The following is a 26,911-nucleotide window of genomic DNA, read 5'->3' as shown; positions in this document are numbered from 1 at the left end:
CAAGGAAGCAGCCAATGAGTTCAACAAGGAGTTCCTCTGCTTCTCTACATTCAGTACTTATGAAAGACTTGCAGTCCAAAATGCATTTTTTGCAATCAATATGTATTGTCTACTCTCCTGTGGCTGACAGCAGCCTCTCCAGCATCTCAGCCAGCAGTTTTTCCCATCACCTGCTCCCTGATCCTTTTGACTGGAGATGCCGGGGCTGGAAATGGGACCTTCTGCAAGCAAAGCCGGGGCTGTACCATTAAGGAACTTCCAAACCACTCCAGACCCCTTTGCACCCAGAGAGCAAAAACTCTGGTGTCCTGGGGATAGACAGCGACGACAGAGAGGCCCACAGCTCTGCAATCATGCTTGCTATGGGATCTACACAAGTCTCCATGTCCCTGTTAGTTAGATGGTGCATCTGAGAGTACCCAGTGGTACCTGAAAACTGGCAATATTGGAGTCCCACCCAGTCTCCTTACACCAGACTCTATATATCCTAAGGACACACCTGCTTGTTTGCAGCAATACAACTGGGATAATAAAATCAGAAAGAGCGTAATGAGGGGTTGAAGACATTTTTATTCAGCAAAGTCAATCATTCCAACCTTAAGGAGTTGGTAATAGCTTTCCAGTTCAGCTCCTTCATAAAACAGAGGAGCAAAAGTTTTAAAGGAGTCTGTTAACTCCAGCAGAAGAATCATTGAGGATGATATGTTGCAAAACAAGGTCTGGAGGAGGAGAAGTCTCAGTCTGTAAGGAAGAAAGCAGCAACGTCAGTATCCGCCTTCAAAGAAATGTTTGTGTCATTGCCTAGTGACAGATAAAAGGGGTGTTGTTCAACTGAATGATTATATTTGTGGTTTTCGAACTTTATTCCTCTAGAGAAACCTTTCCATATTGACGTCTGCCAAGGGAGACCTGCATGGCTGGTATTGAGCTGCCGTGCGTTAGTCATGATTCTGGTGCATGTTCTAGAGTTCTACTGTCAGTTTATGCAGAATACTGGAAAGGCCTACTTGGCTTCTTTATTGTGCCCATGCAAACAAAGAATGGACCATGGAAAATATGCCACACTCTCCAGGGGCTGCACTTTGCAAGAGGAGATCAGCAAGATCTATTTCAAAGAAGCTTGCCTGCTGTTTCCGACATTTTCACTGAGGAACCCCATATAAGCTTCTAAGGAATTGCGGTGTTTTGCAGAACATAGACGGCCCATCAGCCCTAGCCAGCATAGCCAACAGTGAGAGATTATGGGAGTTGCAGTCCAACAACATCTGGAGGGCCACATGTTGCCCGCCCCTATCGTACTTAAAGCATGGTGTAGGAAAAAATCCACGTGCAATCCCAAAACCATATTCCTGCCACCACATATTCTCACCTCTTTCTTTGCTGTCCAAGGTCTCTTCTGATGATGATGCTGTTGGTTCCAAGGAAAGATCAAAGAGTGATTTGTGCCAACATGGCATGATACCACTAGCCTCAACCTGATTCATATATTGGGAACATGGGAGACTTCACTAGCCAGAAGAAAGACGGGATGTGCAGTTGGAACCAAAGCTCCATCAAGGCTGATGTACCTTCCTGCAAAATTTTGATCTCCTACACCAGCCATCTCCAACCTGCCCCCTCCAACCTGCCCCACCGACATACAGGGAGCTGCCCAAAGACCCAGAGGATTGTTCAGTGCTTACAGCTTCCCCTTTAAAACAGTCATTCTCTCTCTCTCAATCTCTCTCTCTCTCTCTCTCTCTCTCAATCTCCCCCCCCCCTTTATTATTGTTTTTTTAATTGAACATGTCTAATCTGTGTAACCCAATTTGTATCCTGTGGATAGAGCGATGAATGAATGAATTAATGAATTAATGAATACTATCAGTGGTTGCTCCCAGAAGAGGCCTCCTTTCTCGCAAGGGTTGGATACTCACCCTGGCCTGGAGGTCTGTATCCATCACAGCCAATTTGGGGTCTCTTTTGGCTGTACTTATCACAGAACTGTGGATTTCTAGCTTGATTACAGCACCAGTCATAGAATTTCAACTCTTCATCTACAAACAGGAATGATGAGAAGGAAGGAAAGGAAACCATGAGATGATGATTTGGAAACATTTCCAACAAAGAGCCTGCGTTGGACAGAGGACTGGGGTGTTGGATGTCTCTGCACTTTGCTAGAACTAGGGCTAAAACTACCTTTGTTCCTTACAGTTTCTCTTATTAAGGCACTGCTTCATGGCTGCCTGACTTTGGGCAACCTTCTTGCTTTTGCTTAACAGCTAACAGCCTTGCAGGAGCAAGAGAAAAAGTGGGAAAAGGCTGCAGAGAACTCTCATGCATCATTAAGTGTGCTACGTACCATTGTTGAGGGAGCTTCTCCTGGAACCCTTCCAGACTTTCTCCTGATGACCTTCCACGAGCTGCTTATTTTTGTTATATAGACACCGGACCCCAGCGCCATACTTGTTTGGGGTAGAGGAATACAGCAGAGTTAAGCGGGAGTCCATTACACCTGCAAGAATTAAATATGTTAGTACCATGTGGTGGGCCCTTGAGGGCAGGGTGTGGATGTGTAGGGTCAAAAAGCCCATTTTACACCCCCAACTTCCTACATATTGAAAAATAGGGACACTCTTGTCTACTTATAACCCTCTTATCCTCAAATCCAGGATCGCTGCTTCAAACTTCCCCCATCTTCATTATTGCACATTGCTGAAGGCCATACACCGCCATATGCTGGATTCATTTACTCTTACACTGGCTGCTGGAGCATTCTGTCTGAGTAAACATTCTGTTTTAGGTGGTTTCATCCCTCCTTGGGAGTTTCACTCCGATGGGAAATGATACTAGAAAGAGGAATGTCAGCATTTTCTGCAACAATTTGTATTTTATAAATACATCCTGAACTGAATTGTCACCTGTTAAGATCAGAGTTCTGGTGAGAAAAGTGGCTGTTCCCCGGTCACCTGCCTGTTTGTGTAAGTTTTCCCCCTCTCTAGTCACTATCCCAGACATTGGATCAGCTGCTATGACCTAAATGAATGTTCAGAAACATTCTAACTACTAAGGATGGACATGTTAGCAACTGAATGCTGACAAACCTTGCTGCTCCTGTGAAGGAATCAAAAGGATGGTTGAAAAACTTCTTATGTAGCAACATGGTGAATTGTGTGCTGTTAAAGTTTAGGAGGACTGTAAACAGGGTTTAGGAGATAGGATTTGATTTGAAGTAGCCACTAAATCTTTGTCTGCAGGTCTTTAATTACTATGTATGGTGTCGGATATCTTGGCCAAGTAATGCATTTGGCACCAATGGAGGTCCCCCCGCCCTTTTTAGCACCTGTAAAGGGGGGATGGGTGAATTTAGTGGTGGGTGGGAGTGGCTGGGTGGAAAGATTTAAGCCTCCCCTACACGTGTGTGCTGGTTTCAATCCAGATTGGAGCGCTGCAGGGAAGTTAGGATCATCTGCACACTACATATTTTAGCCTTGGAGCACTTGCTTTATGCATCTACCTGAGTGGAAACCACAAGACAGAGTACCGCCCGTGTAATGCACCTTTTTTGCTATGTGTGTAGCGACCATCCAACAGTCCCTGCTGCAGTGAACAAGGGCAAGGGGGCAGGTTCTTGTTCCAGGCTGATGGCTGTCCCTCATGGCTAATCCAGTCAAGGCACCTTTGCCTGTAGTTCACCTGGATGCGGCTGTCCAGTTTATATATCCAGAGACCGCGCACATCTGGAAAGGAATGCAAATAAACAACAGAGGGATTGAGTTTAATTGGTTCACATTCAGCCCTAGTTACCGCGGTGTCTCCCACTCCTCTCCACTTGCTATTATTCTGGTATAACATCTTTGTTCAAAGTGCGGACTAGGAAGTTCCTGGTTCAAATTTTACCTCACAGCTCTGAACTCAAGGGGCCGGAGGAGGCTTCCTCTCCTCGCACCCCTGACAACATATCCTGAATAATAATGTAACTTTCGATAGATTTGAACTGTAAGCCATTTTGGGAAGCCAATCTTGGCTGCAAGGTGGGGTGTAAATATAATAAACAGAGGATACATACATAAAACAAGTGCCTGAGATGCTGAGCCTTGGCAAAGATCAAACTCTTGCCAGCTGCTCAACTTTGCCACCCATACCACCAAAAGAACCAGCCAGGGCTGAAAGGGGATACAACTGAATTGCAAACTGTTGCCAGGCAACCAGAGTTGGGACCTAGCAGAAGCACAGGCAGGCTGCGGGAGTGGAGGCCTGCAGCCCCAATGAATGGAATTAGGGTGACCAAAGGTGAAGGAGGGCAGAGCTCCTGCACCTTTATAGCTGCCTTCCCCAATGGTGCCCCTCCAGATGTGTTGGACTACAAGTCCCATAATCCCACAGCCAGCATAGTTTAGGGAAGCTGGCTGTGGGATTATGGGAATTGCAGTCCAACACAGCTGGCGCGCACCTGGATGGGGGAGGCTCCTTTATACAGTTGCCAGCAAAGCAGAAGCCACAGCTTCTCCCACTCTGCTCTTGCTGGTTCTGTTGCCAACCCCTTGCTGCCCTCTCCTTCCCCCATAACTACTGAAGGGAGAGACCACCCACTCAATATTTCATAATAGGAGTGGAAGAGTCCAGGCTGAGGCCCAGCCTAATGTCTGCTGCTCCTTCTGGAGCCTGACCGAAAGCAAGCCTCCCTACAATGCCTTCGGCCAGGCCTCCACATCTTTGTGACCCACCAAACCAAACAACAATAACAAATAACAAGCTGCCGTGCGTTATGGCCTGCTGAGGCTGAATATACCTCCTCATTTGGCTGGCTGGCTGTGACTACAAAAACACAGGGGTTGTCAAGCACCTGGCAGGCCATAATATCCAGCTGGTGGGGTGGGGTGTGTTTGCTTTGGTGGGTTGCAAGTTGCTCGGGCCTGCCTTAGAGATGGCTGCCAAACCACAATGCAGAGATCTTGCTTGTCTCTTGAACTATTTTGCTGCCTCAAGGTGGGGAAGGAGCTGCATCATCTTCTCCCACCCAGTACCACCCCCGGTTCTTGTACCCCTCCCCACCTTGCTTGCCCTGGGGCAAAACAAGAGTCCTGCTTGCCCAAGCAGACAACTGAGGACATTTTGTGCCCTTGCTATCTTGCAGTGCATCAACAGTACCTGTGTTGTAGCCCTGGGATTGATCTGGTCGGTATTTCTCAGCTGGCGTTTTAGACATCAGATCATCATTTCTGAAATATCCGTCGCCACTGAAGAAAAAGAAGAAAGTTATTGATCCTCATCTTCCCAAGGATATACAACAGGCGTGCCACTCTGGGCAGGTAATCTTTCAGATCTCCGCTCAAGTAGCTCAGTATTAGGGATGGGCCGAATCTGTCAATTTTGGTTGTGCTCCATTTCTCACTTTTCCAACCTTATGTTTGTTTAGGCCCAATTCTATTATATATATATATATATATATGCACATTTTCAGTCACATTTTTCCTAATATATGCATTTTTGTTTGCACTTTTTTTTCTCCAATGGATGCATTTTCCTAAGCTATTTTACCTATTATAATGCATTTCTGTGTGTACTTTTCCCTAACGTGTGCATATGTGTGTGTGTGTTTAATGGAGAACTGTATAGCAAAAATTTTGATGGGAAGCCAGTGCTGGGCCTTATCCAGGGATAATCAGGCACAAGTCCTCCAGTTCTTAGATCCACTCTGGTTAGAAAGATGAACATACCTGGTGTATCCTATCAGCACATTCGAGGGAGAGATTTTTGTGTAGTCCCATTGCATCCCGCCATCTTGATAAAGGAAAAGGGTATATGTTCTGTAACCATCAGTAGTAAGAATGGCTTGGTAAGTGTTAGTCTGGAAGAATAATATATGTTTTATTCTTTTATCCTTACTGTTCACCACTCTGAAATCTTTTGATGTAGAGTGGTATGTAAGTATTGTAAATAAATTATATACTGTATATATAGGCTCAAATTTCATCATTTATGAAGTTACAATACTAAAGTCTTCCTTTACAAAAAAGGCATGGGAAAGATTGTGCAAATTAAGCAGCCATAAGTCAAACACTGATTCATGCCCAGAGTATGGGAGACAAACAGAATGAACTTGAACTCTTCATACAAGAGGGAAATTGATAGGTGTAACTGAGACTTGGTGGGATGACTCTCATGACTGGAATATAACAATTGAAGGATATAACTTGTTCAAAAAGAAAAGGAGGCACAGAAAGGGAGGTGGGGTTGCACTATATATGAAAAAAACATATCTCTGCACAGAAATACAGGAGGATGAGCTTGGTAGCCCCAACTGGATAAAAATAAATGGAGCAAAGAATAAAAGGAACCTGGTGGTCGGAGTCTACTACCGGCCACCCAATCAAGGAGAAGACGAGCATGAAACTTTTGAAAAGCAAACAGCCAATGTTTCAAGCAAGCATGATGTAGTAGTAATGGAGGACTTCAATTTCCCCAATATTTGTTGGGAGACAAATTCTGCAAAACATGGCCCCTCCAGGAAATTCCTGACTTGTGTGGCGGATAACTTCCTCCTACAGAAAGTAGAGGAAGGAACTAGAGGATCGGCTATCCTTGACTTGATCCTAACCGACAGAGATGACTTAGTGGATAAAGTAGCTGTTACAGGAACTCTGGGGGAAAGCGACCATGTTGCACTTGAGTTCTTGGTTCTAAGGGAAGCAAAAGCTGAGTGTAGTCAAACACGTACCCTGGATTTTAGGAAAGCTGATTTTAATAAAATCAGAACAATGATAAGTAAGGTCCCATGGCAAGCGGCTCTAACGAGAAAAGGAGTCCAAGATGGGTGGGAGCTTTTAAGAAAGGAAATTCTCAAGGCACAATTACAAACAATTCCAACAAGAAGAAAAGGTGGAAGACAACAGAAGAAGCCAATGTGGCTTCACAAAAAGCTTAGAGATAACCTGCAAGGAGGCGAGGTGAGGCTGATGCCTCAGACCGCAGGCTTGGGGTGCCCTTAAGGGTGGCAGGGTGGGAGATGGGCCAGTCCAGGCCTGTCCAGTAGTTTGGGTATTTTTGTCTTTGGCCTCAGCCACCACTGGAATGCGGCCTCCGACAGTTTCCCCAGAATTCCCCTTGGGCTGAAAGAAGTTTGCACCGCTGTTATAGGATATAAAACTAAGACAACAGAAGAAGCCAATGTGGCTTCACAAAAAGCCTAGATATGACCTGAAAACAAAAATGGACACAAACAGGAAGTGGAAGGAAGGACAAGCAACAAAGAAAGAGCACAGACAGGTAGCACAGAATTGCAGGGATGGCATCAGGAAAGCTAAAGCTGAGAACAAGCTGAGGTTAGCGGGGCAGGCTAAAAGAATCAAAAAGGCTTTCTTCAGATACGTGCATAGTAAAAGGCAGAGGAAAGAAATGGTGGCTCAGCTATTAAATAAGGATGGAAAAATGATAACAGATGACAAAGAAAAGGCAGAATTGCTCAATTTCTACTTTGGCTCAGTCCTCTCCCAAAAGAGGGTCTATGATCCCCCTGGCAAAGGCGAGGTACAGGCTGAAGGGGCAGGATTGCAGCTTGAGATTGATAGACATAAGGTCAAGGAACACCGAATTACTTTGAATGAGTTCAAATCTCCAGGGCCAGATGAACTGCATCCTAGAGTAATAAAGGAACTGGCAAAAGAACTCTCAGAACCATTGTCTATTCTCTTTGAGCAATCATGGAGGACGGGGGAAGTGCCAGATGACTGGAAGAGGGCTAATGTTGTCCCTATCTTCAAAAAGGGCAAAAAGGAGGAACCTGGGAACTACAGACTAGTCAGTCCGACATCAATCCCTGGGAAAATTCTGGAGCAGATGATAAAGCAATCCATCTGTAAGCACCTTGAAAACAATGCCGTGATAACTCGAAGCCAACATGGATTTGTCAAGAACAAATTCTGCAGACTAATCTGATCTCATTTTTTGATCAAGTCACCTCCCTTGTAGACCGTGGGAATGCTGTAGACATAATATACCTTGACTTCAGCAAAGCTTTCGATGAAGTGCCCCATGATATCCTGATGAGCAGACTAGCTCAAAGTGGGCTAGATGAAACAACGATCCGGTGGATCCACAGTTGGCTACAGAATCGGACTCAAAGAGTGCTTATCAATGGGACCTTTTCAAACTGGGGAGAGGTAACAAGCGGGGTACCGCAGGGCTCAGTCCTGGGCCCAGTGCTCTTCAACATTTTATGAATGACTTGGAGGAGGAGGTGCAGGGAATGCTGATCAGATTTGCAGATGACACAAAATTGGGCGGGATAGCTAATACTTTGAAAGACAGAAACAACATTCAAATTGATCTGGATAGACTGGAGTGCTGGGCAGAAAACAACAGAATGACATTTAACAGGGATAAATGCCAAGTTCTGCACCTAGGAAAAAGAAACCAAATGCAGAGTTACAAGATGCGGGATACGTGGCTCAACAACACTACAAGCGAGAAGGATCTTGGAATTGTTGTCGATCACAAGCTGAATATGAGCCAACAATGTGATGTGGCTGCAAAAAAGGCAAATGCTATTTTGGGCTGCATTATTACAAGCATAGCTTCCAAATCCCGGGAAGTACTAGTTCCCCTCTACTCAGCACTGGTTAGGCCTCATCTGGAGTACTGTGTCCAGTTCTGGGCACCACACTTTAAGAAGGATGCAGACAAACTGGAGAGGGTTCAGAGGAGGGCAACAAAGATGATCAGGGGACTGGAAACAAAGCCCTATGAGGAGAGACTGAAAGAACCGGGCATGTTTAGCCTTGAGAAGAGAAGACTGAGGGGAGATAGGATAGCACTCTTCAAGTCCTTGAAAGGCTGTCACAGAGAGGAAGGCCAGCATCTCTTCTTAATCATCCCAGAATGCAGGACATGGAATAATGGGCTCAAGTTCCAGGAAGCCAGATTCCGGCTGAACGTAAGGAAAAACATCCTGACTGTTAGAGCAATATGACAATGGCACCAATTACCTAGGGTGGGCTCTCCCACACTGCAGGCATTCAAGACAAGGCTGGACAGCCATCTGTCAGGGATGGTTTGACTTGGATTCCTGCATTGATCAGTGGGTTGGACTCGATGGCCTTGTAGGCCCCTTTGAACTCTAATATTCTATGATTCTATGATCTGTCAATCTTGCCTCTCCTTCATGCTCTATGCAGGTTGGCTGCTTAGTTATTTTTTAATGTCGTACACGTTGATATGTATATACATACATCCTTCCCCTTGTTTTTAAACAAAATCAGTTGCAAAACTGCTCTGGAGATAAGTATACTTGAACTTGAGCATTGTAATCTAATATGTCAGGAAGGCACCAGGTTGAAGAAGGCTGTTTTAGAGTATCTAACTTTTCCTGGATTGGTTGGTTATTATATTTTTACAATATTATGATGTAAACCAAGTCAGGGGCCCCATTTCTGGCAGAAAGGCAGGATGGAAGTTAAATAAATCCTAAAAACAATAAAGAGCAATTCCATTAAAACCTTACATTTAAACAAAAAATCAAAACCATTGAAAATGGAATGGGGAAGCATACATAAAATAAAATAAATTGTCAAAACACTTGAAAATGTCAAATGTCCTTTCTCACACTAGAATGACTGTCTAATGTGACCAGGAAGTGGGTATTTTAGTAGTATAAAATATAACAATGAAACAAGGTATCACCAGCTTATTTGCAAGGATCTTTACAATAAAACCTTTCATTAAAAATAATTGGCTATTACTTAATGTACTGAACTAATAATATTATATTTTTTGAGGACAACTCACTCTGCTGTCCCGTCTCTGTGCCGGGTAGGCCTGGGCCTTCACCCAGGTGATCTTGAGTGTCCATCTGGCTGAATAGGAAGACTTCACATATGGGCGAATCTTCGCTTCCACATCCTGGACAAGGGGGTGTTTGGCAGAGTTCTGGGTAACATATTCCTGTGCACAATGGAGGAGTGTATAATATTACAGATGGTAGCCTCAGAATTAGAGAAACGGTGGAAAAGGAGAGAAGACAGGAAGCTCTAGAACCATTTCAGAAGTTCAGTCTAGAACCTTTCCATCTATGAATGCTTGATTCTAGCACGCAATAATACGACATTCTAGTGTGCATTTTATGTATTCAAAGCACTTTGCTCTGAAAAACATTGTCTCGACAACTCAAAATGAAAATGTCATCATTGGAAGCCTCTAAGATTAAGACTGCAATCCCAAATGCATTTACAAATGAGTGGATCCTGTTGTCTTCAGCGAGGCTTACTTCCAAGTAAGCATGCACAGCCACATTTGAACAGAGGTGCCACTTCAGATTTCAGAGTGGAGGGCAATATTCTCAGCAAAGCTTGCTCTTGAATATATTCAAGATTAAATAATGTTTAAAAAGTGATCCTGATCCAAAAGAAGACACACAGAGCCCTTTGAAGAAGCTTTAAAATCTGTTGTTTGAAACTGGTAAGTGCGGGGACTGGATCCAACCTCCTTCTGCTCCCCCACCTGAATAGCTGAGAGGTCGAATTTTAACCATTTTGAAAGGACTCCATGATCAGTCCAAAGCTGACTGGTGCAACACCTGTTTGTTCATCACATATAATAAACCAATCAAGGCTCACCTGGTAGAAGGTGGTGCCACTGCCTCTGGAGAAGTCAGCATTGTCCCAAAACACAGCTATCATTGGTACTTTCTCACGACCGTTAAACCCTTTGGGAGGTGGGTTAGGGTAGCTGGCAATATCTTTACCAGATGCTGCGAAAACTATTTGTCCATTGTCTGTGAACTAAGTAAGTGAAAGGATAGGGGTAAATAAGAAGATGGCGTAAACTAGACTTAGTTTTTTTTCTTTCTAAATTATGTATTTCTGGCAAACTGTAGTTGTAAATCTGTGGAAAGTGTAAACAGCATGGGGTGGGGGGATGTTATGATAAGCTCTGTAAAACATCATGCACATTGGCAACACTGTATTAAGGACAATGGTGATGATGACAATAATAATAATAATAATAATAATAATAGCAGCAATGCTTTTGGGCATCCAGACTGAAGTCTTTTATTTACAATCCAGATGTTTCATTTATCATCATCATCATCAATAACAACAACAACAACAATAAAAAGAACTGCAACATTCTGCAACAATTTCAGGTACTTCCAGGTGAGGCATAGCACCATCGCCCTGCCTCATTCACATAATTTTATGGAGGTTCAAGACAACGTCATCTTCAGCTCATAGCCCTCCTATGTTTTCCCACTGATTCTTCCATCTTTTCTCTTACTGCAGGACAATCCATAACGAAAGAAAAGACGGAATAGCTGCATGATGCCTTCTGATTGGGAGTGCAGGAGACCTCTGTCTGGAAGCACACTTAGAGTTTGGTTTCAGCTTCTAATGATTTCCACTTTTTAGAATGTGAATCTATGGTTACAGCTTCCTTGAGCCAAATATTGTGGATGCAGCCAAAGCATTTCAACAACCAGAGCTTGGAACAAAGGGAGTCCTTCTTCCATAGGTTTAGGGCACAATCCTATGGATGCTAGACAGTGTCTAGACCGCCATAGGATTTTTCAGTTTCTGGGAACCGAGCTTGGAGCCAGGACTCCAAGCTCGGTTTCCAGAAACCCGACTCCCTGCCCCCTCCCCTGCTTCTTTGTAGGCAACACAGTTTGTCCCCACCTCTGCACTCGTAAGAGCAGTGCGAAGCGGGCGAAAAGGGGGGTGTTCCTGGGGGTGGGGGTGGGAGGAGACTGCAGAAACGCCATTACGACACTTCTGATGCACCATCTGCCCCCCCCACTCCAACACGCCTCAACTGGTGTGGCCGACTCTCCCCATAGGATTGCACCCTTACACTGGTATGGAGCTACAGGAGACACACATACAGAGGGAGTTGCAATACCAAGAAGCACCTCACCCTTTTATTTTTTGTTTTGTTTGTGTATCTGGTTTACCAAAGAACTGACCAGGTCTATCCAAACTTTGAGTGCAGCAAGCTGCATGGTACAAAGTTTAAACAGGTAAAATATGTGAGAAATTTAAGGAATCTCTACCATTGCTCCCACTGACAACATGCTGGCAGCGGCTCATACATTCCACGCTCCACCCACTCGTGGGTAGGGCTTGAGGAAAACAAACCCCGGCCAGAACCTCCCATGAATGTGGGATCATTCTGCTCCTGTCTATGCACTCTTCCTCTTTGGAGGCCAGAGGAGAAACAAAGGGCAGGGGAAGCTGAACTCCTATCCTGCTCAACTCTCAGCAGGATGGGATTTTCCTTTCCCAGCTTTGTGCATCTGATCATGAAATTGTGTGGCGCAGTGTCTAATTGTGTCCATGCTGTGGATGAAAGGAACAAACCAGAGACACCAACTTAAATGGGTTATTCAATTGGCCACAACTTTTCAATAGGATTGGCAGAGGCATAGGGCATAGATCCTGCCATCAGGCAGCCTGACTGCTGTCTGATTTTCCTTCCTGGCCCACCTGCCAGGAGTGTAGGTGGCAGGTGGAAGGGTCAGAGACCCACCATAGCACAGACTGCTAATGTGAACCCCTTTGCCTCCACTTTGGATGTGGCCTGCTTGCAGCCACCGTGCTGGCCTGGTCTTGGTGCCACACCCACCCAGATCCCTTAAGGGGATCCCACCACAGGGAAGTAGGGAGCCCCATCCCACTCTCCCTCCCAAACTGAGCCAGCTCAATGCCTATCACGCCCCACAAAGTTGTGACATAAACAATACAATTCCACCACGATGGCCCACAAATAAATAGTTCAGCTTATTTACACATGGACTAAGCTTGCAATGAGGAAGGCGAAAACCCTGCCCCTCTTTCTTGCCCATTAGAAGCTAGGTAAAAATCCTTCCCAGCCCTGTTAACTGGCAACTAACTTCTGTCAGCTGCAAGATCTGCAGTTTACCAGCTGCAACTATTACCAGGTGTGGGTGAGTGGGGAAGTCAGCAACAGCAATGGTGCCAGCCGACCCAAGAGGCCCTGCTGTTCTGTGCACCAGGCGGACCAGAGAGGGAACTGCCCACAGCTGCTCCCATTCAGTTTGCCTCTTCATGGCCCCACCCCAGCAGAACCAGTCAGCCTTTTGATTGGCTCAGCACTATTGGGCTCCTGCTGGCTCCCTTCCTTTCCCATCACCAGGCTCATGTGCACCCACAATGGTGGCTCCCCAGTAAGCGGGGAACTCAATTTAATCTAAAACCATTGACTCACATAGAGGGAGTCGCGCAGTGTTTTTCCCAATGGGACTCCAATCTCAGGCTTGAACAGAGGTGAGTTAAAATCCACTTTCCTTTCAACATATTCTTTATCATTTGCACTTGGTCCATACGGAAACAGTGACACCCCTGCACATAAAACACAAGAATATTAATTAGCCGAGATGGATATTGTGGTCCATTATCTTCCCATCCCTTCATAGTCTACGTGCATCCTATATTTTGTCCCTTTTCTGTTGCTACAACCATGTCTGTGACTTCAAGATAGAATTTTATTTTATTTATTACATTTATTTTCCACCTTTTTTCCTCCAAGGAACTCAAGGCGGCATACATAATCCTCCTTGATCATTTTACCCTCACGACAACAACCCTGTGAGGTGGGTTGGGCTGAGAGTCTGTCTCTTTGTTCTCTCTTCCTCATAACCTCATACATGTCATGATTTTATTGCACTGGGTATCTCCCCACCCTTTCCTCTTATCACTGGCTGAAAGAGGTGTGGAAATGAAAACGGAGCAAAGACACATGGAACAATGGAAGCTCCCTGTGTTGTAGGACAGGCTTCCTCAACTTGATGTTCTCCAGTTGTGTTGGACTGCAACTCCCATCATTCCCGGCCAGCATGGCCATTGGCACCAGGTTGGGCAAGGCTGACCTAGATTGTTGGTCTTCAACTGGTAAGTCAGGAGGACCCAACACCAGGTTGCTGCTTGACCCGAGATGGGTTGCAAAAGCAATATAAACCTATTAGTGCTGTGCATGGACACCCCTGCTTTGCTTCGGATGCCACTCCAAATCAACTCAAACCAATTTGGACCCCATCCGCTTCAACTTGAATCCAAATCCGAAGCAAGATGCAGATATCCGGATCACTTGGTTTGGGTGTTTTGCCATTAAGTTGCATGCGAAAACACAAATGGCCATAACTTTTTCAGTTTTCATGATAAATACATGAAACCTGGGGCCCCTTTGCCCCCATGGAGGGGATCCCACCTGCCAAATTTCAGACTGTTTGGCCCAGTATTTTTTGTGCTAGGTGCAGCTGAAATGTGATTTTTTTCCACAAAACTCTCAAAGCAAAGAGCTCTACCTCTCAGCCCTGCGCCGCCACCGCCTCCTGCCTGCTTGGCTGTCAAAGTCTGGTCGCTGTCTCCTGTTTGCGAGGAGGAGATGGCTAGCTAGCAGCTGGGGCATGTGCCATGCTGCTGGTCAGCTGTCCTTGAAAGCCGACCAGGGAGGAGGAGGAGGAGGCACAGCACATGCCCCCCGCTGCTAGCTGTCTCCTGCTTACGAGGAGGAGATGGCTAGCGCCTGGGGCATGCACCATGTCTCCTTCTCCTCCTCCTACCTGGGTGATTCACAACGCTTTTTCTATACAAATCTATGTGCACACATAGACTTATGTGCAAAAAGTACTGTGAATCACTCATATAGTCAAGATTCCCGGCGCTTTTTGCATATAAGTCTATGTGCACATAGACTTCCAATCACCATGTTTTTTAAAAACATGGCGATGGCAGCAGTGGCGGAGGGACCAGCGAGCAGAGCAGGGGCTGGGGAGGCGTCCAGACGGGGGTGGGTTCTCACATCTTTAAGTAACACCTCCGGAATAATTTCTGTCTCTGAAATGCAGCTGTTTTTCTCCAATTATTCAGTCTTCCGCCCCTCCCTCCACCACTGTCACTGATTGGAGATTGCTGGGTTACGTTCAGCCTTGATTTGGCAACTAGAGTTTCCATTTGCCAAAGCTCCCTCCCTCCTCCTCCTCCTCCCTCCCTCCTCCTCAACCCCTCGTTGAACTTTCTCAGGTTGATACTCTTGGGGCCAGGCTGTCTGGGCTGCTCAGAACGCATCATAAGAGCTCTGAATCACCGAGTCAGATAAGGCGCTTCATATACAAGCCTCTTCACTTTGGGGTGCCTCATTGCCGTTCTACTCTGCCTTGTATCACGTGGAGGCACCTCTGAAGCAGCCCACTTCAACTTGCTATTCGGGCTTTGGACCGAAGTGGTGCACAGCCCTAAAACCTATAGTAAATAATGAAGTTGCTGGTCTCCAAATGCATGTTTGGGCTAATGGTGGGTCTTGGGTCTGAAAAGGTTGAAGGCAGTGACTTAGAACATCTAGTCTGGCCCTCAGTTTTTGCATCTCACCAAACATCTCTGTACCCTACTCCCCTAGCACATGATGGGATAACTGTAGGGATCACAAGAATTGTCCTGCTGGATCGGATCAAAGGTCCATCTAGTCCAGAGTCCTGTTTCCAACAGTGTCCAGCAAGATGCACCTGGGTGACCCCCAAGCAGTCCATGAAGGCAGTGACCGATCCCCCACTGTTGGTCCCCAGCAAATGGTATTTGGCGGAACACTGCCTGTGAATAAGCTCAGGTAACATTTAGCTGTCATGCTCAATAGCTGTTAGGATGGCCAGTTACACATCACTGAACAAGAGAACATGCGTTGCCAGAAAGGGGGACATAAGAGGGCACAAAAACTGCAAATGCTAATTTATATTTGTAGATGAACATTTAGAAGGAATTACTATAATGTAAATAGAAATGCAGTCCCTGTCACCATCGTGGGGGAGACTTCGACCAGGTGACCTGTTTGTCTGCTGCTCAGTCTGCTGCCCAGATGGGCAACTTCAAGGCCCTGCTCTGCTCTCTCTTCTTATGGTTTTTGATCTTTAAACTGGGCTTGGACTGGACAGCCCTTCAAACAGAGGTTATCTTCAAATAGCGAGCTGTCCTTTGGCAGACCTTCAAATAGAGGACTGTGCTCTGTAACCTGGGACACCTCGCTGCCCTAACGGAAATGCACTTTCTAAAACTTTCTAACCAGTTTTAAAAGCTATCCAAGCTAGTGGCTAGCACCATGTCTGGAGGTAGTTGAAGTAATAATAGCAATAATATCACTACTTAGCTACTTATATATCTGTAGAATTTCAGTGTTTTGTCTTAAGTGTCTTCTAAATCATAGCATCCCTGCTGACCATCCTTTCAATTATATTGCTACTATGATACAACTGGATGTACACACATAGCTACAATAGCCAGGAGGGGGCAGAGAACCAAACATTTTATCACTAGGAAGACCTTTGGAATTTGCTACCACTACACAGGGTGTAGTGATGGCCACCAATTTGGATGGCTTTAAAAGGGGGTTGGACAAATTCCTGGAGGAGAAGGGTGTCGATGGCTACTAGTCCTGATGGCTATGTCCTACCTCCAGTCCCAGAGGCAGTGAGCCTGTGTACACCAGTTGCTGGGGAACATGGGTGGGAGGGTGCTGTTGCACTCATGTCCTGCTTGTGGGTTCCTGGTCGACAGCTGGTTGGCCACTGTGCGAACCGAACACTGGACTAGATGGACCCTTGGTCTGATCCACCACGGCTCTTATGTTCTTGTTCTTATCATGTCTATAAGTATATTAAATGCACTTCTAGGTTCCCAGCCAACCCACCTGATGGTGCAGGAATTGAAACTGCAGGCCCATGGCCCAACTTTGCTGACTTGTCATTTCTGGTTGCTGTTTTCCCATTCTTGGGATTCTGGGAACTTGAATCAGGTTTCTTGTCTGATTTCTTGCTGGAGGCTTGTAAGGATTTTGTAGCCAGGGGGCCAACTCCTGAGTCTGCAAGGTGGGCATCCGATTTACCTGGGAGAGATGCTTTGGCACTGGCAGATGGTCCTTTGTTCACCTCAACAGCCGGCTTACTTTCAGCAGAGGAATGGGGCAGTGATGAGCTGCTAGAACTGCTTGAAGGTCCTGACTTTGCAGCCTTTGAACCTGAAGAGGTGCTGGGAGATGCATGGACAGAAGGGGACAGTTTTCCTGAAAGGATGTGTTCAGCACTTCCTGTCACTTGAACCTTGGAGGACTGAGGAGGTGTTTCCACTTTGACCTCAGGTCCCGACTTCCCGGCAGGCAGTTTCTTTGCTGAACTTAGCTGTGTGCCAGAGAGAGAGGAATGTGTTTCACCAGCAGTAGATGCTGTGGATGTCCCCTTAGTAGCTATTGAAACGGAGCTGCCAGAATCACCTCTTCCTTCAGAGAGTGCAGGGGACGAACCCTTTCCACTCCCCATGACCAGTTCTTTAGAAGAGCTTGAGAGCCCAGCGTTTGGTGGAGGTACAGCTACTTTGGTCTCTGAATCAGAGGGGAACAAGTCTATTTTGCCAGTTTCTTTGCCAGCTGATACCTTCTGAAAGGATGGACCACTGGATGGCTTACCGGCTACATTCCCTGTACTTGCAAGACCTGAATCAGAGGGTCTCAAAGAGAGTGGGTCACTGGGGGACAGTATGGTAGAAGACGATGCCTTTCCTGGTTCTTGATCTATTGCTATCTTTGTGCCTTCAGCCCCATATGACTGAGGAGAGACTCCCACACTAGCCAAGGCTGCAGTAGGGCTTCCCAAGACTCCTGTGAGAATCTCTGTCCCTGCTTTTGCCACTGGAGAGGAAGGATCTAACCCACCCATGGAACCACTCTTAGAAAGGACAGCCTGTCCGTTCCCAGCCAACAGAGAATTGTCTGTGCTTCCTGTGTTGCCAGGACTTGCCAGGTTGTTGTCACCCATATTCCCAGTCCCTAAAGGTGGCTGAGAAGAATCTGTAATGCCAGAAGCCTGGTTTGATGTTCCTTCAGTTGCCAAGCTCCCATCAGGTGATCTGGAACCAGGGAGCAAGGTGCCTCCTGACATTTTGTGGATCAATGCCACTGACCCATCAGCAGCAGAAGAGGGTTGAGGGAAAGTTTGTCCACCGGTTATTGACCCAGATTTCTCTCCAAGCTGCTTGGCTACATTTTCTTGACTCAGGCTGGTCTCTGTGGAAGAGGTGGAGCCTTTGGCAGCCGCTGATCCCAAGTTGGCAGTTCCCACTCCTTCAGTAGGGACGGAGAATTCTCCATCCCCAAGTCCACCAGAAACCTCTGAGCCAGCAGATGTTCCAGGTAATTGTGATCCTGTGGCTGACGGAGCCAAAGATGATTTCTTCCCACTCATAGTGGAAATATCTTCTGATTCTTCACCCCCCTCAGAACCCACAGCCCCTGCAGTCGCTGCACCACCTGCAGATGGTTGAGATCCTGCATTATTTGCTGACCCTGAGCTGGTCATTCCTACCCCTTCAGTGGAAGAAGAGACTGTTTGTGACTCTCCAGCTGATGGAGCCAAAGGTCCTTCTGTCCCACTCACACTGGAAGAGCCTTCCCGTTGTTCTGCCCCTGCAGTTGCTGCACCATCTCGAGATGGTTGAGATCCTGTGTTATTTGCTGACTCTGAGCTGGCAGTTTCCACCCCTTTAAGAGAGGCTGATTGTGGCTGTGTGAGTGATGGAGTTAAAGATGTTTCCTTCTCAGTTACACTGAAAGTGTCTTTGAGTTCTTGGGCCTCCTCCGAATCTGCAGGTGCTGTTTTTGACACACCATCTGGAGATGGTTGATCGTTACCTGAAGAATTAGAGGACACAGTAGGTTGAGTTTTTGATGACTCTGAAACAAAGGAGAGAGATTTTTCATCTAGGGAGGTGAAAGCAGATGAGGATTCTTCTCCTGGAGCCATGTTTGTTATGGGTTTCTCTCCATCCTCTACAGGTGACTGACTTGAAATTTCTCCACTAGCCAAAGCTCCAGATGGTTTCACAGGCAAATCTGCTCTTTCACCGGGTTCAGGTTCTATTGAAGACGGGAGATCAGCTCCAGTCTGGCTCTCACTGCTCATTTTCACAGCTATTTTATTTGAAGCCAATCTTGTGCTGAGTTCTCCATCCCTGCTACCTTCTGCTACTTCACCATCAAGAGGAGGTGAAGAGCTGATTCCTCCAAGAGGTAATTTAGGCTCTCTGGTGGATGCGACAGAAAATGCTTCCTCTATAGTGGATGGGGCAGAAGAGGCTTCCTCTCCATTCAGAGTAGCAGAGTCCCCTAGTATATCTGATCCTATGGAAGTGTCTGAGCCTGCCACCAGGTTGCTCTTTAGAAGTGGTTGGGAGGAACCTGGTGACCCAGGTGATCCATTTGGTGGAGCTTCTGTTGCGTCCGTCTCTGAATCTGAAGGGCCAGGAAGTGTTTCTTCAGGAGACGTTGAGGGAAAGGCAGATTCTCCTTCTGAGAGAACTGGAGAGCCAGGTGATCCATTTGGTGGAAGCCCTGTCGCATCCGTCTCTGAATCTAAAGAGCCAGGAAGTGTTTCCACAGGAGACATTGAGGGAAAGGCAGATTCTCCTTCTGAGAGTACTGGAGAGTCAGGTGATCCATTTGTTGGAAGCCCCGTTGCATCCGTCTCTGAATCTGAAGGGCCAGGAAGTGTTTCTTCAGGAGATGCTGAGGGAAAGGCAGGTTCTCCTCCTGAGAGAACTGGAGACGCAGGTGATCCATTTGGTGGAAGCCCTGTCGAATCGGCCTCTGAATCTAAAGAGCCAGGAAGTGTTTCCTCAGGAGATGCTGAGGGAAAGGCAGGTTCTCCTCCTGAGAGAACTGGAGACGCAGGTGATCCATTTGGTGGAAGCCCTGTCGAATCGGCCTCTGAATCTAAAGAGCCAGGAAGTGTTTCCTCAGGAGATGCTGAGGGAAAGGCAGGTTCTCCTCCTGAGAGAACTGGAGACACAGGTGATCCATTTGGTGGAAGCCCTGTCGAATCGGCCTCTGAATCTAAAGAGCCAGGAAGTGTTTCCTCAGGAGATGCTGAGGGAAAGGCAGGTTCTCCTCCTGAGAGAACTGGAGACGCAGGTGATCCATTTGGTGGAAGCCCTGCCGAATCGGCCTCTGAATCTAAAGAGCCAGGAAGTGTTTCCTCAGGAGATGCTGAGGGAAAGGCAGGTTCTCCTCCTGAGAGAACTGGAGACCCAGGTGATCCATTTGGTGGAGGTCCTATTGCATCAGTCTCTGAATCTGAAGGGCCAGGGAGTGTTTCCTCAGGAGATGCTGAGGGAAAGGCAGGTTCTCCTCCTGAGAGAACTGGAGAGTCAGGTGATCCATTTGGTGGAGGTCCCGTTGCATCAGTCTCTGAATCTGAAGGGCCAGGAAGTGTTTCCTCAGGAGATGCTGAGGGAAAGGCAGATTCTCCTTCTGAGAGAACTGGAGAGCCAGGTGATCCATTTGGTGGAAGCCCTGTCACATCTGCCTCTGAATCTAAAGAGCCAGGAAGTGTTTCTTCAGGAGATGCTGAGGGAAAGGCAGGTTCTCCTCCTGAGAGAACTGGAGAGCCAGGTGATCCATTTGGTGGAAGCCCTGTTGCATCAGCCTCTGAATCTGAAGGACCAGGAAGTGTTTCTTCAGGAGATGTTGAGGGAAAGGCAGGTTCTCCTCCTGAGAGAACTGGAGACCCAGGTGATCCATTTGGTGGAGGTCCTGTTACATCATTCTCTGAATCTAAGGAGCCAGGAAGTGTTTCTTCAGGAGTTGCTGAGGGAAAGGCAGGTTCTCCTCCTGAGAGAACTGGAGACGCAGGTGATCCATTTGGTGGAGGACCTGTTGCATCAGTCTCTGAATCTGAAGGACCAGGGAGTGTTTCCTCAGGAGATGCTGAGAGAAAGGCAGGTTCTCCTTCTGAGAGAACTGGAGAGTCAGGTGATCCATTTGGTGGAGGTCCTGTTGCATCAGTCTCTGAATCTGAAGGGCCAGGACGTGTTTCCTCAGGAGATGCTGAGGGAAAGGCAGATTCTCCTTCTGAGAGAACTGGAGAGCCAGGTGATCCATTTGGTGGAAGCCCTGTCACATCTGCCTCTGAATCTAAAGAGCCAGGAAGTGTATCTTCAGGAGATGCTGAGGGAAAGGCAGGTTCTCCTCCTGAGAGAACTGGAGATGCAGGTGATCCATTTGGTGGAAGCCCTGTTGCATCAGCCTCTGAATCTGAAGGGCCAGGAAGTGTTTCTTCAGGAGATGTTGAGGGAAAGGCAGGTTCTCGTCCTGAGAGAATTGGAGACCCAGGTGATCCATTTGGTGGAGGTCCTGTTACATCATTCTCTGAATCTAAGGAGCCAGGAAGTGTATCTTCAGGAGATGCTGAGGGAAAGGCAGGTTCTCCTCCTGAGAGAACTGGAGAGTCAGGTGATCCATTTGGTGGAGGTCCTGTTACATCATTCTCTGAATCTAAGGAGCCAGGAAGTGTTTCTTCAGGAGTTGCTGAGGGAAAGGCAGGTTCTCCTCCTGAGAGAACTGGAGACACAGGTGATCCATTTGGTGGAAGCCCTGCTGCATCCGTCTCTGAATCTAAGGAGCCAGGAAGTGTATCTTCAGGAGATGCTGAGGGAAAGGCAGGTTCTCCTCCTGAGAGTACTGGAGAGTCAGGTGATCCATTTGGTGGAGGTCCTGTTGCATCAGTCTCTGAATCTGAAGGGCCAGGGAGTGTTTCCTCAGGAGATGCTGAGGGAAAGGCAGGTTCTCCTTCTGAGAGAACTGGAGAGCCAGGTGATACATTTGGTGGAAGCCCTGTCACATCTGCCTCTGAATCTAAAGAGCCAGGAAGTGTATCTTCAGGAGATGCTGAGGGAAAGGCAGGTTCTCCTCCTGAGAGAACTGGAGATGCAGGTGATCCATTTGGTGGAAGCCCTGTTGCATCAGCCTCTGAATCTGAAGGGCCAGGAAGTGTTTCTTCAGGAGATGTTGAGGGAAAGGCAGGTTCTCCTCCTGAGAGAACTGGAGACACAGGTGATCCATTTGGTGGAAGCCCTGCTGCATCCGTCTCTGAATCTAAGGAGCCAGGAAGTGTGTCTTCAGGAAATGCTGAGGGAAAGGCAGGTTCTCCTCCTGAGAGAACTGGAGACACAGGTGATCCATTTGGTGGAAGCCCTGTCGCATCCGTCTCTGAATCTAAGGAGCCAGGAAGTGTTTCTTCAGGAGATGCTGAGGGAAAGGCAGGTTCTCCTCCTGAGAGAACGTGAGACACAGGTGATCCATTTGGTGGAAGCCCTGTCTCATTCATCTCTGAATCTAAGGAGCCAGGAAATGTTTCTTCAGGAGATGCTGAGGGAAAGGCAGGTTCTCCTCCTGAGAGAACTGGAGACCCGGGTGATCCATTTGGTGGAAGCCCTGTCACATCTGCCTCTGAATCTAAAGAGCCAGGAAGTGTTTCTTCAGGAGATGCTGAGGGAAAGGCAGGTTCTCCTCCTGAGAGAACTGGAGAGCCAGGTGATCCATTTGGTGGAAGCCCTGTTGCATCAGCCTCTGAATCTGAAGGGCCAGGAAGTGTTTCTTCAGGAGATGTTGAGGGAAAGGCAGGTTCTCCTCCTGAGAGAACTGGAGACCCAGGTGATCCATTTGTTGGAAGCCCCGTTGCATCCGTCTCTGAATCTGAAGGGCCAGGAAGTGTTTCCTCAGGAGATGCTGAGGGAAAGGCAGGTTCTCCTCCTGAGAGAACTGGAGAGCCAGGTGATCCATTTGGTGGAAGCCCTATCGCATTCGTCTCTGAATCTAAAGAGCCAGGAAGTGTTTCTTCAGGAGATGCTGAGGGAAAGGCAGGTTCTCCTCCTGAGAGAAATGGAGATGCAGGTGATCCATTTGGTGGAGGTCCTGTTGCATCAGTCTCTGAATCTGAAGGGCCAGGGAGTGTTTCTCCAGGAGATGCTGAAGAAAAGGCAGATTCTCCTTCTGCAGAAGCAGATGTCACAGATTCCACTGCATTCTCTACAGGTGACTGACTTGAAGATTCTCCATCATCTAAGGTCCCTAATCTTCCACCAGGCAACTGTGTTCCATAAGCTGGGACAAAGTTGTTATCAGAAGGTGGGACATCAGTCCCACTCTGGCCTTCACTGCTAATTTCTGTAGCTACCTCATTTGTGGCTGGTCGTGAGGCAACATCTGGTCCTGTAACTGCCTCGTTGCCTTCAGGGGAAGATCCAACAGCTCCAGGGACTCCGCTGGGAGAGACCGCTCCTCCCTCTCTCTCAGAAGGTGTGCCAATGAGAGACACAGGAAAAGCTCCTTTAGCCTTAGCTGCTGCCTTATCCTTCAGAGTAGAAGGAAAAGTCATCTCGGTATCAGGCAAAGCCTCTGGTTCTTTTTCTGCCACCCCACCAAAAATTTCTTTAGGCAACTCTGAAGAGGAGGGAAGGGTTTTGCTCTGGGAAACTTCACTGCTAGATACAGTGGGTTGCTCGTTATCTGCCAACTCTGAGCTAGCTGCCCCCACCCCAGGATTCAAGGGGGGCGCTGTTCCATTGTTGAGGTCTGCCAAAACATTTTCTCCATCAGATGTATCTGTTCCTGAAATGGCTGGTTCTTGCTCTGGAGATGATGAAGCAAAAGGTGTTTCCTTGTTGCTGATTGTGCCCCCGGAACCTTCCTCTGCTTCTTCTTTTGTTACAGAAACTGTTGCTGTCTCACTGTCTTCAGGCAACAGGGAAGAAGTACCTGGAGCGAGGGAAAGCCCAACTGGAGAAGGTGCTGTTGGATCAAAGCCCAACTCCGAAAGCCCAGAAGGAGTGTCGCTGGCAGAGGCCAACCCAGATGGGGCATCTGGTTTGTCATCCACTGGAGAAGAGTTAGATGCTTTTGCATCAGCTAAGGCTTCTGATTCTCCAGTGGGGACCTCGGCTGAGCTTTCTGGGCTGAGCTCTGGGCCTATGGAGGAAGGAATTGCTGTCACCTCTGTATCATTGTCAGACTCTATCGCTGGCACGGAGCTATCTGCATCACCTCTTCCCCCAACAGGAGCCAGTTCTGCACCTAGATCAGCTTTGCCATTGGGAGGTGGTTGAACAGAAACTGTGGCAAGTTCACTTAACTCTGTGGACCCGAAGTTTGTGTCGCTGGGTGACAACAAATCAGAAGGGGGCAATTGTGACGATGGCGCCTGTTTTCCTGTCACAGCACCATCCCCTGGAGGTGATGGAGAGGAACTTCCATTGTCAGGAATAGCTTTCATTTCTTCTGTAGGCAGCTCTTCTGTGTTGCTACGAACTGCTGGACCTAAGGACGGGGCGGCTGCCTCACTGCCAGCATCTGCAGAAGGTTCCGGAGTTTCCTCATTTGGTCCTGAGCTGGCATCTGCAGTTTTTTCCAGTGATGTGGGGCTCAGTTCATTGCTTTCATTTGTTTCACCAGTGGCTGCATTCGATGACTTCTCTCCTTCTAAACCTGACGGCAAAAAAGTTGATTTGCTGGGAACGGCATTATGTGCCTTTTCCCCAGAGGTAGATGCTAATATCATGTCATGAGTAGCTGCGGCAGGAAAGGGTGAATCAGTTGCAATGGCATCCATGTCTGTTAGGAGTGCTGCTGCTCCTGGCTGTTCATCTGAAAAAGTGGAGGGCACTCCCTTAGAAAGCAAGGTGATGGTTGTGACAGTTTCCTCTGATAGAACTGCCGTTGTTTTAGTTGTCCCTTTTTCCCAAAAAGGCTTTGAAAAATTTGCCTTGGCCAAGACCTCCTTTTCTTTAACATGGATCTCTGTTGTTTCTTCTTTATGTTCTCCTGGGGGTGTGACTTCTAATTTGTTGGGGGCATCAGTGACAGAATCCACGTTGCCTTCACTGGAGGCCAACAAAGAATTCAGAGTTCCTTTCTCCACGGGGTTCACCTCACTATCAGAACCTGGGTTTTCTTGAGATGATTCTTCAGTCCCTGGAGCGATTGTGCTTTCCATTGCCCCCTCTGTAGTCATTAGCATTGTGGGATCAAAATAGTCACTGCTGGTCCCCCAGGGAAGGACTGTGCTGGTGAAGTCATCTACATCCATGGCCTGCCACGTGGTGGCAGCAGGAATTGCTGCTGTCATCCCAGGGTCTGCAAGGAGTTGATAAAATAAGGTGCGGTTTACACATTTGCATCAAGAAATGGCTTAGCATTTTACTTTGATTTGGAAAGAAGTCAATGGTTTAATTTATTATTATTATTATTATTATTATTATTATTATTATTATTATTAAATTTGTTAATCACCCATCTGGCTGGTCACCCAGCCACTCTGGGCGATGTACAACATACAATAAAAACAGTTTAAAACAATAAAATTCTACAATAAAAACATTTTCTAAAATACCCTAACCCACCCCAAATGCCCCAAATTTACAAGAAATGCAGAACAATACTGAACTGAATTATTTCTGTAAGAACTAGGATCGACATCTGGTATATGCTCGGAACAATGGCAAGTTCCAGGCACAACGCTACTGGGTATGGCTGCTTTGGGATGAGAGAGCACTAGAAATTTATAATAAATTTTTAATATTTGCTTCATTTGCAAATATACAAGCAGTGCATAATGGAAGCAAAGAAACACCCCTTCAGCAGGCAGCAGATCCTCAGACAACACCCCCAGCTTCCAGCTAACACCACCTATTGGGCTGGTTTGCACGATTGCCACAGTGGGTTGCGGCGCATGCCGGCAGCCATTGTGAATATTCAAGGTGCTGCGGGCTCTCACTGCGGCTTATTATGGCATCTAAGCCTGGAAAGAGTGGGTTGTTGCTGTGGTTAACAAACCACCCACAACCCATGAGCTGTTTTGGGGTTCGGGGAGGTTTGTTAACCACAGCAACGACCCACCCTGCACTGGGACTGCTGTGGACTGTGACTGCTTTGTGAATGTGAACTGTGGACTGCTTTGCCACACACTGTTTGCTTGTCCACACAGCACAAGCACACACACACACACACACGCATGAGCAAAAGAAAAGCAAACACTGAACTACAAGCAAAGGGGGTCTAACGATAATCCTAGCAGATGAGAAAAGGGTTTTTATTTTTATTTTTAAGGGAAAAGAGATAAAAAATGGGACAGGAAGGAATAAAGAAATTGAGAAGTGAGGTGGAAGGGAGCCAAGAAAAAGTACAAGAACGTTTTCTCTCTCTCTCTCTCTCCATATATATATATATATATATATATATTAGACAGAATGAAAGTGAAGGCTAGTGGTTGAGAGAGAACTGAGAAGGGTGGAAGCTAAAGAATGAGGTAAAGCAACTAAAGTGAAATTTTCTGGTTTTAAAATAAATAAACAAGAAGAATGAAAGGTAAAACCTATTACAGAAGGGTGAGATGGAGGGAGACTAAGAACCAGGGAGGAAACTCAAACCTAAGTACTAAATGTTTGATTTTTAACATGAAGAATCTACAAAAGAAAGAGAATAGTTGAATTAATAAAGAAGAAACACAAAGCTGCACGCACACAGCAGACCTGTCTCTAACAAAACCAGCCACCACCTAATCAGCCCGCTCTCCCTCTTGCAATGAACGAACGCAGGCTGATCTCTCCATTCCAGTATTCACCACCACCACCACCACCACCGTCACTGATTGGAGTCTGCTGGGTTCCGTTCAGCCCTAATTTGGCAACTCAAGTTGCTATTCGCCAAAGCTTCCTCCCTCCTCCTCCTCTTCTCCCCCTCCCAGATGTCTCTCAAGTTGATACATTTGGAGCCAGCCTGTTTGGGCTGCTCAGAAGGCATCAGAAGAGCTACAAATCTCCGAGGCGGACCAAAGTGCTTCGGCAGTGAGCCGCTTCACTTTGGGGTGCCTCAGTGCTGTTCGGATCCACTTCAGATCACACCGAGGCACCTAAAAGTAGCCCGCTTCATGTTGTTATTTGGGGTTTGGACTGGAGTAGTTCACCAGCCTAGAAAATAAGCCACTGTGGCTTATTTTCCCTCCGTGATCGTGCAAACCTACCCAATGGCTGCCAACGTTATGATAAGTCACAGTGGGTGAACCAGGCCCAAACTCTCAGCACTCCAGTCTATTCAAATTGCAAGCTGCTTT

At 47.0% G+C, this 26,911-nt stretch overlaps 1 protein-coding gene across 1 annotated transcript; it reads right to left on the bottom strand.

Annotated features, from left to right (window-relative positions):
• Window positions 1-547: 547 nt before the first annotated feature.
• Window positions 548-26,911, bottom strand: MUC4 (mucin 4, cell surface associated). The gene is made up of 12 exons (XM_084845717.1): window positions 26,822-26,911; window positions 16,669-24,936; window positions 13,201-13,334; window positions 10,593-10,757; window positions 9,766-9,921; window positions 5,700-5,830; window positions 5,131-5,219; window positions 3,540-3,719; window positions 2,342-2,494; window positions 1,917-2,036; window positions 1,370-1,408; window positions 548-741 (listed from the first exon to the last, which is right to left on the bottom strand). The coding sequence occupies exons 2-12, from the start codon at window positions 24,926-24,928 to the stop codon at window positions 737-739; spliced, it is 9,432 nt and encodes a 3,143-aa protein (XP_084701843.1). The 5' UTR covers window positions 24,929-24,936; window positions 26,822-26,911; the 3' UTR covers window positions 548-736.

Source organism: Heloderma suspectum, chromosome 3 (genome assembly GCF_057233095.1).
Source record: "Heloderma suspectum isolate Gila_16-S chromosome 3, 16-S_ref, whole genome shotgun sequence".
NCBI lineage: Eukaryota > Metazoa > Chordata > Lepidosauria > Squamata > Helodermatidae > Heloderma > Heloderma suspectum.
Note: the sequence above shows the minus strand (reverse complement) of the source record. Positions and strands in the feature narration are given on the sequence as shown.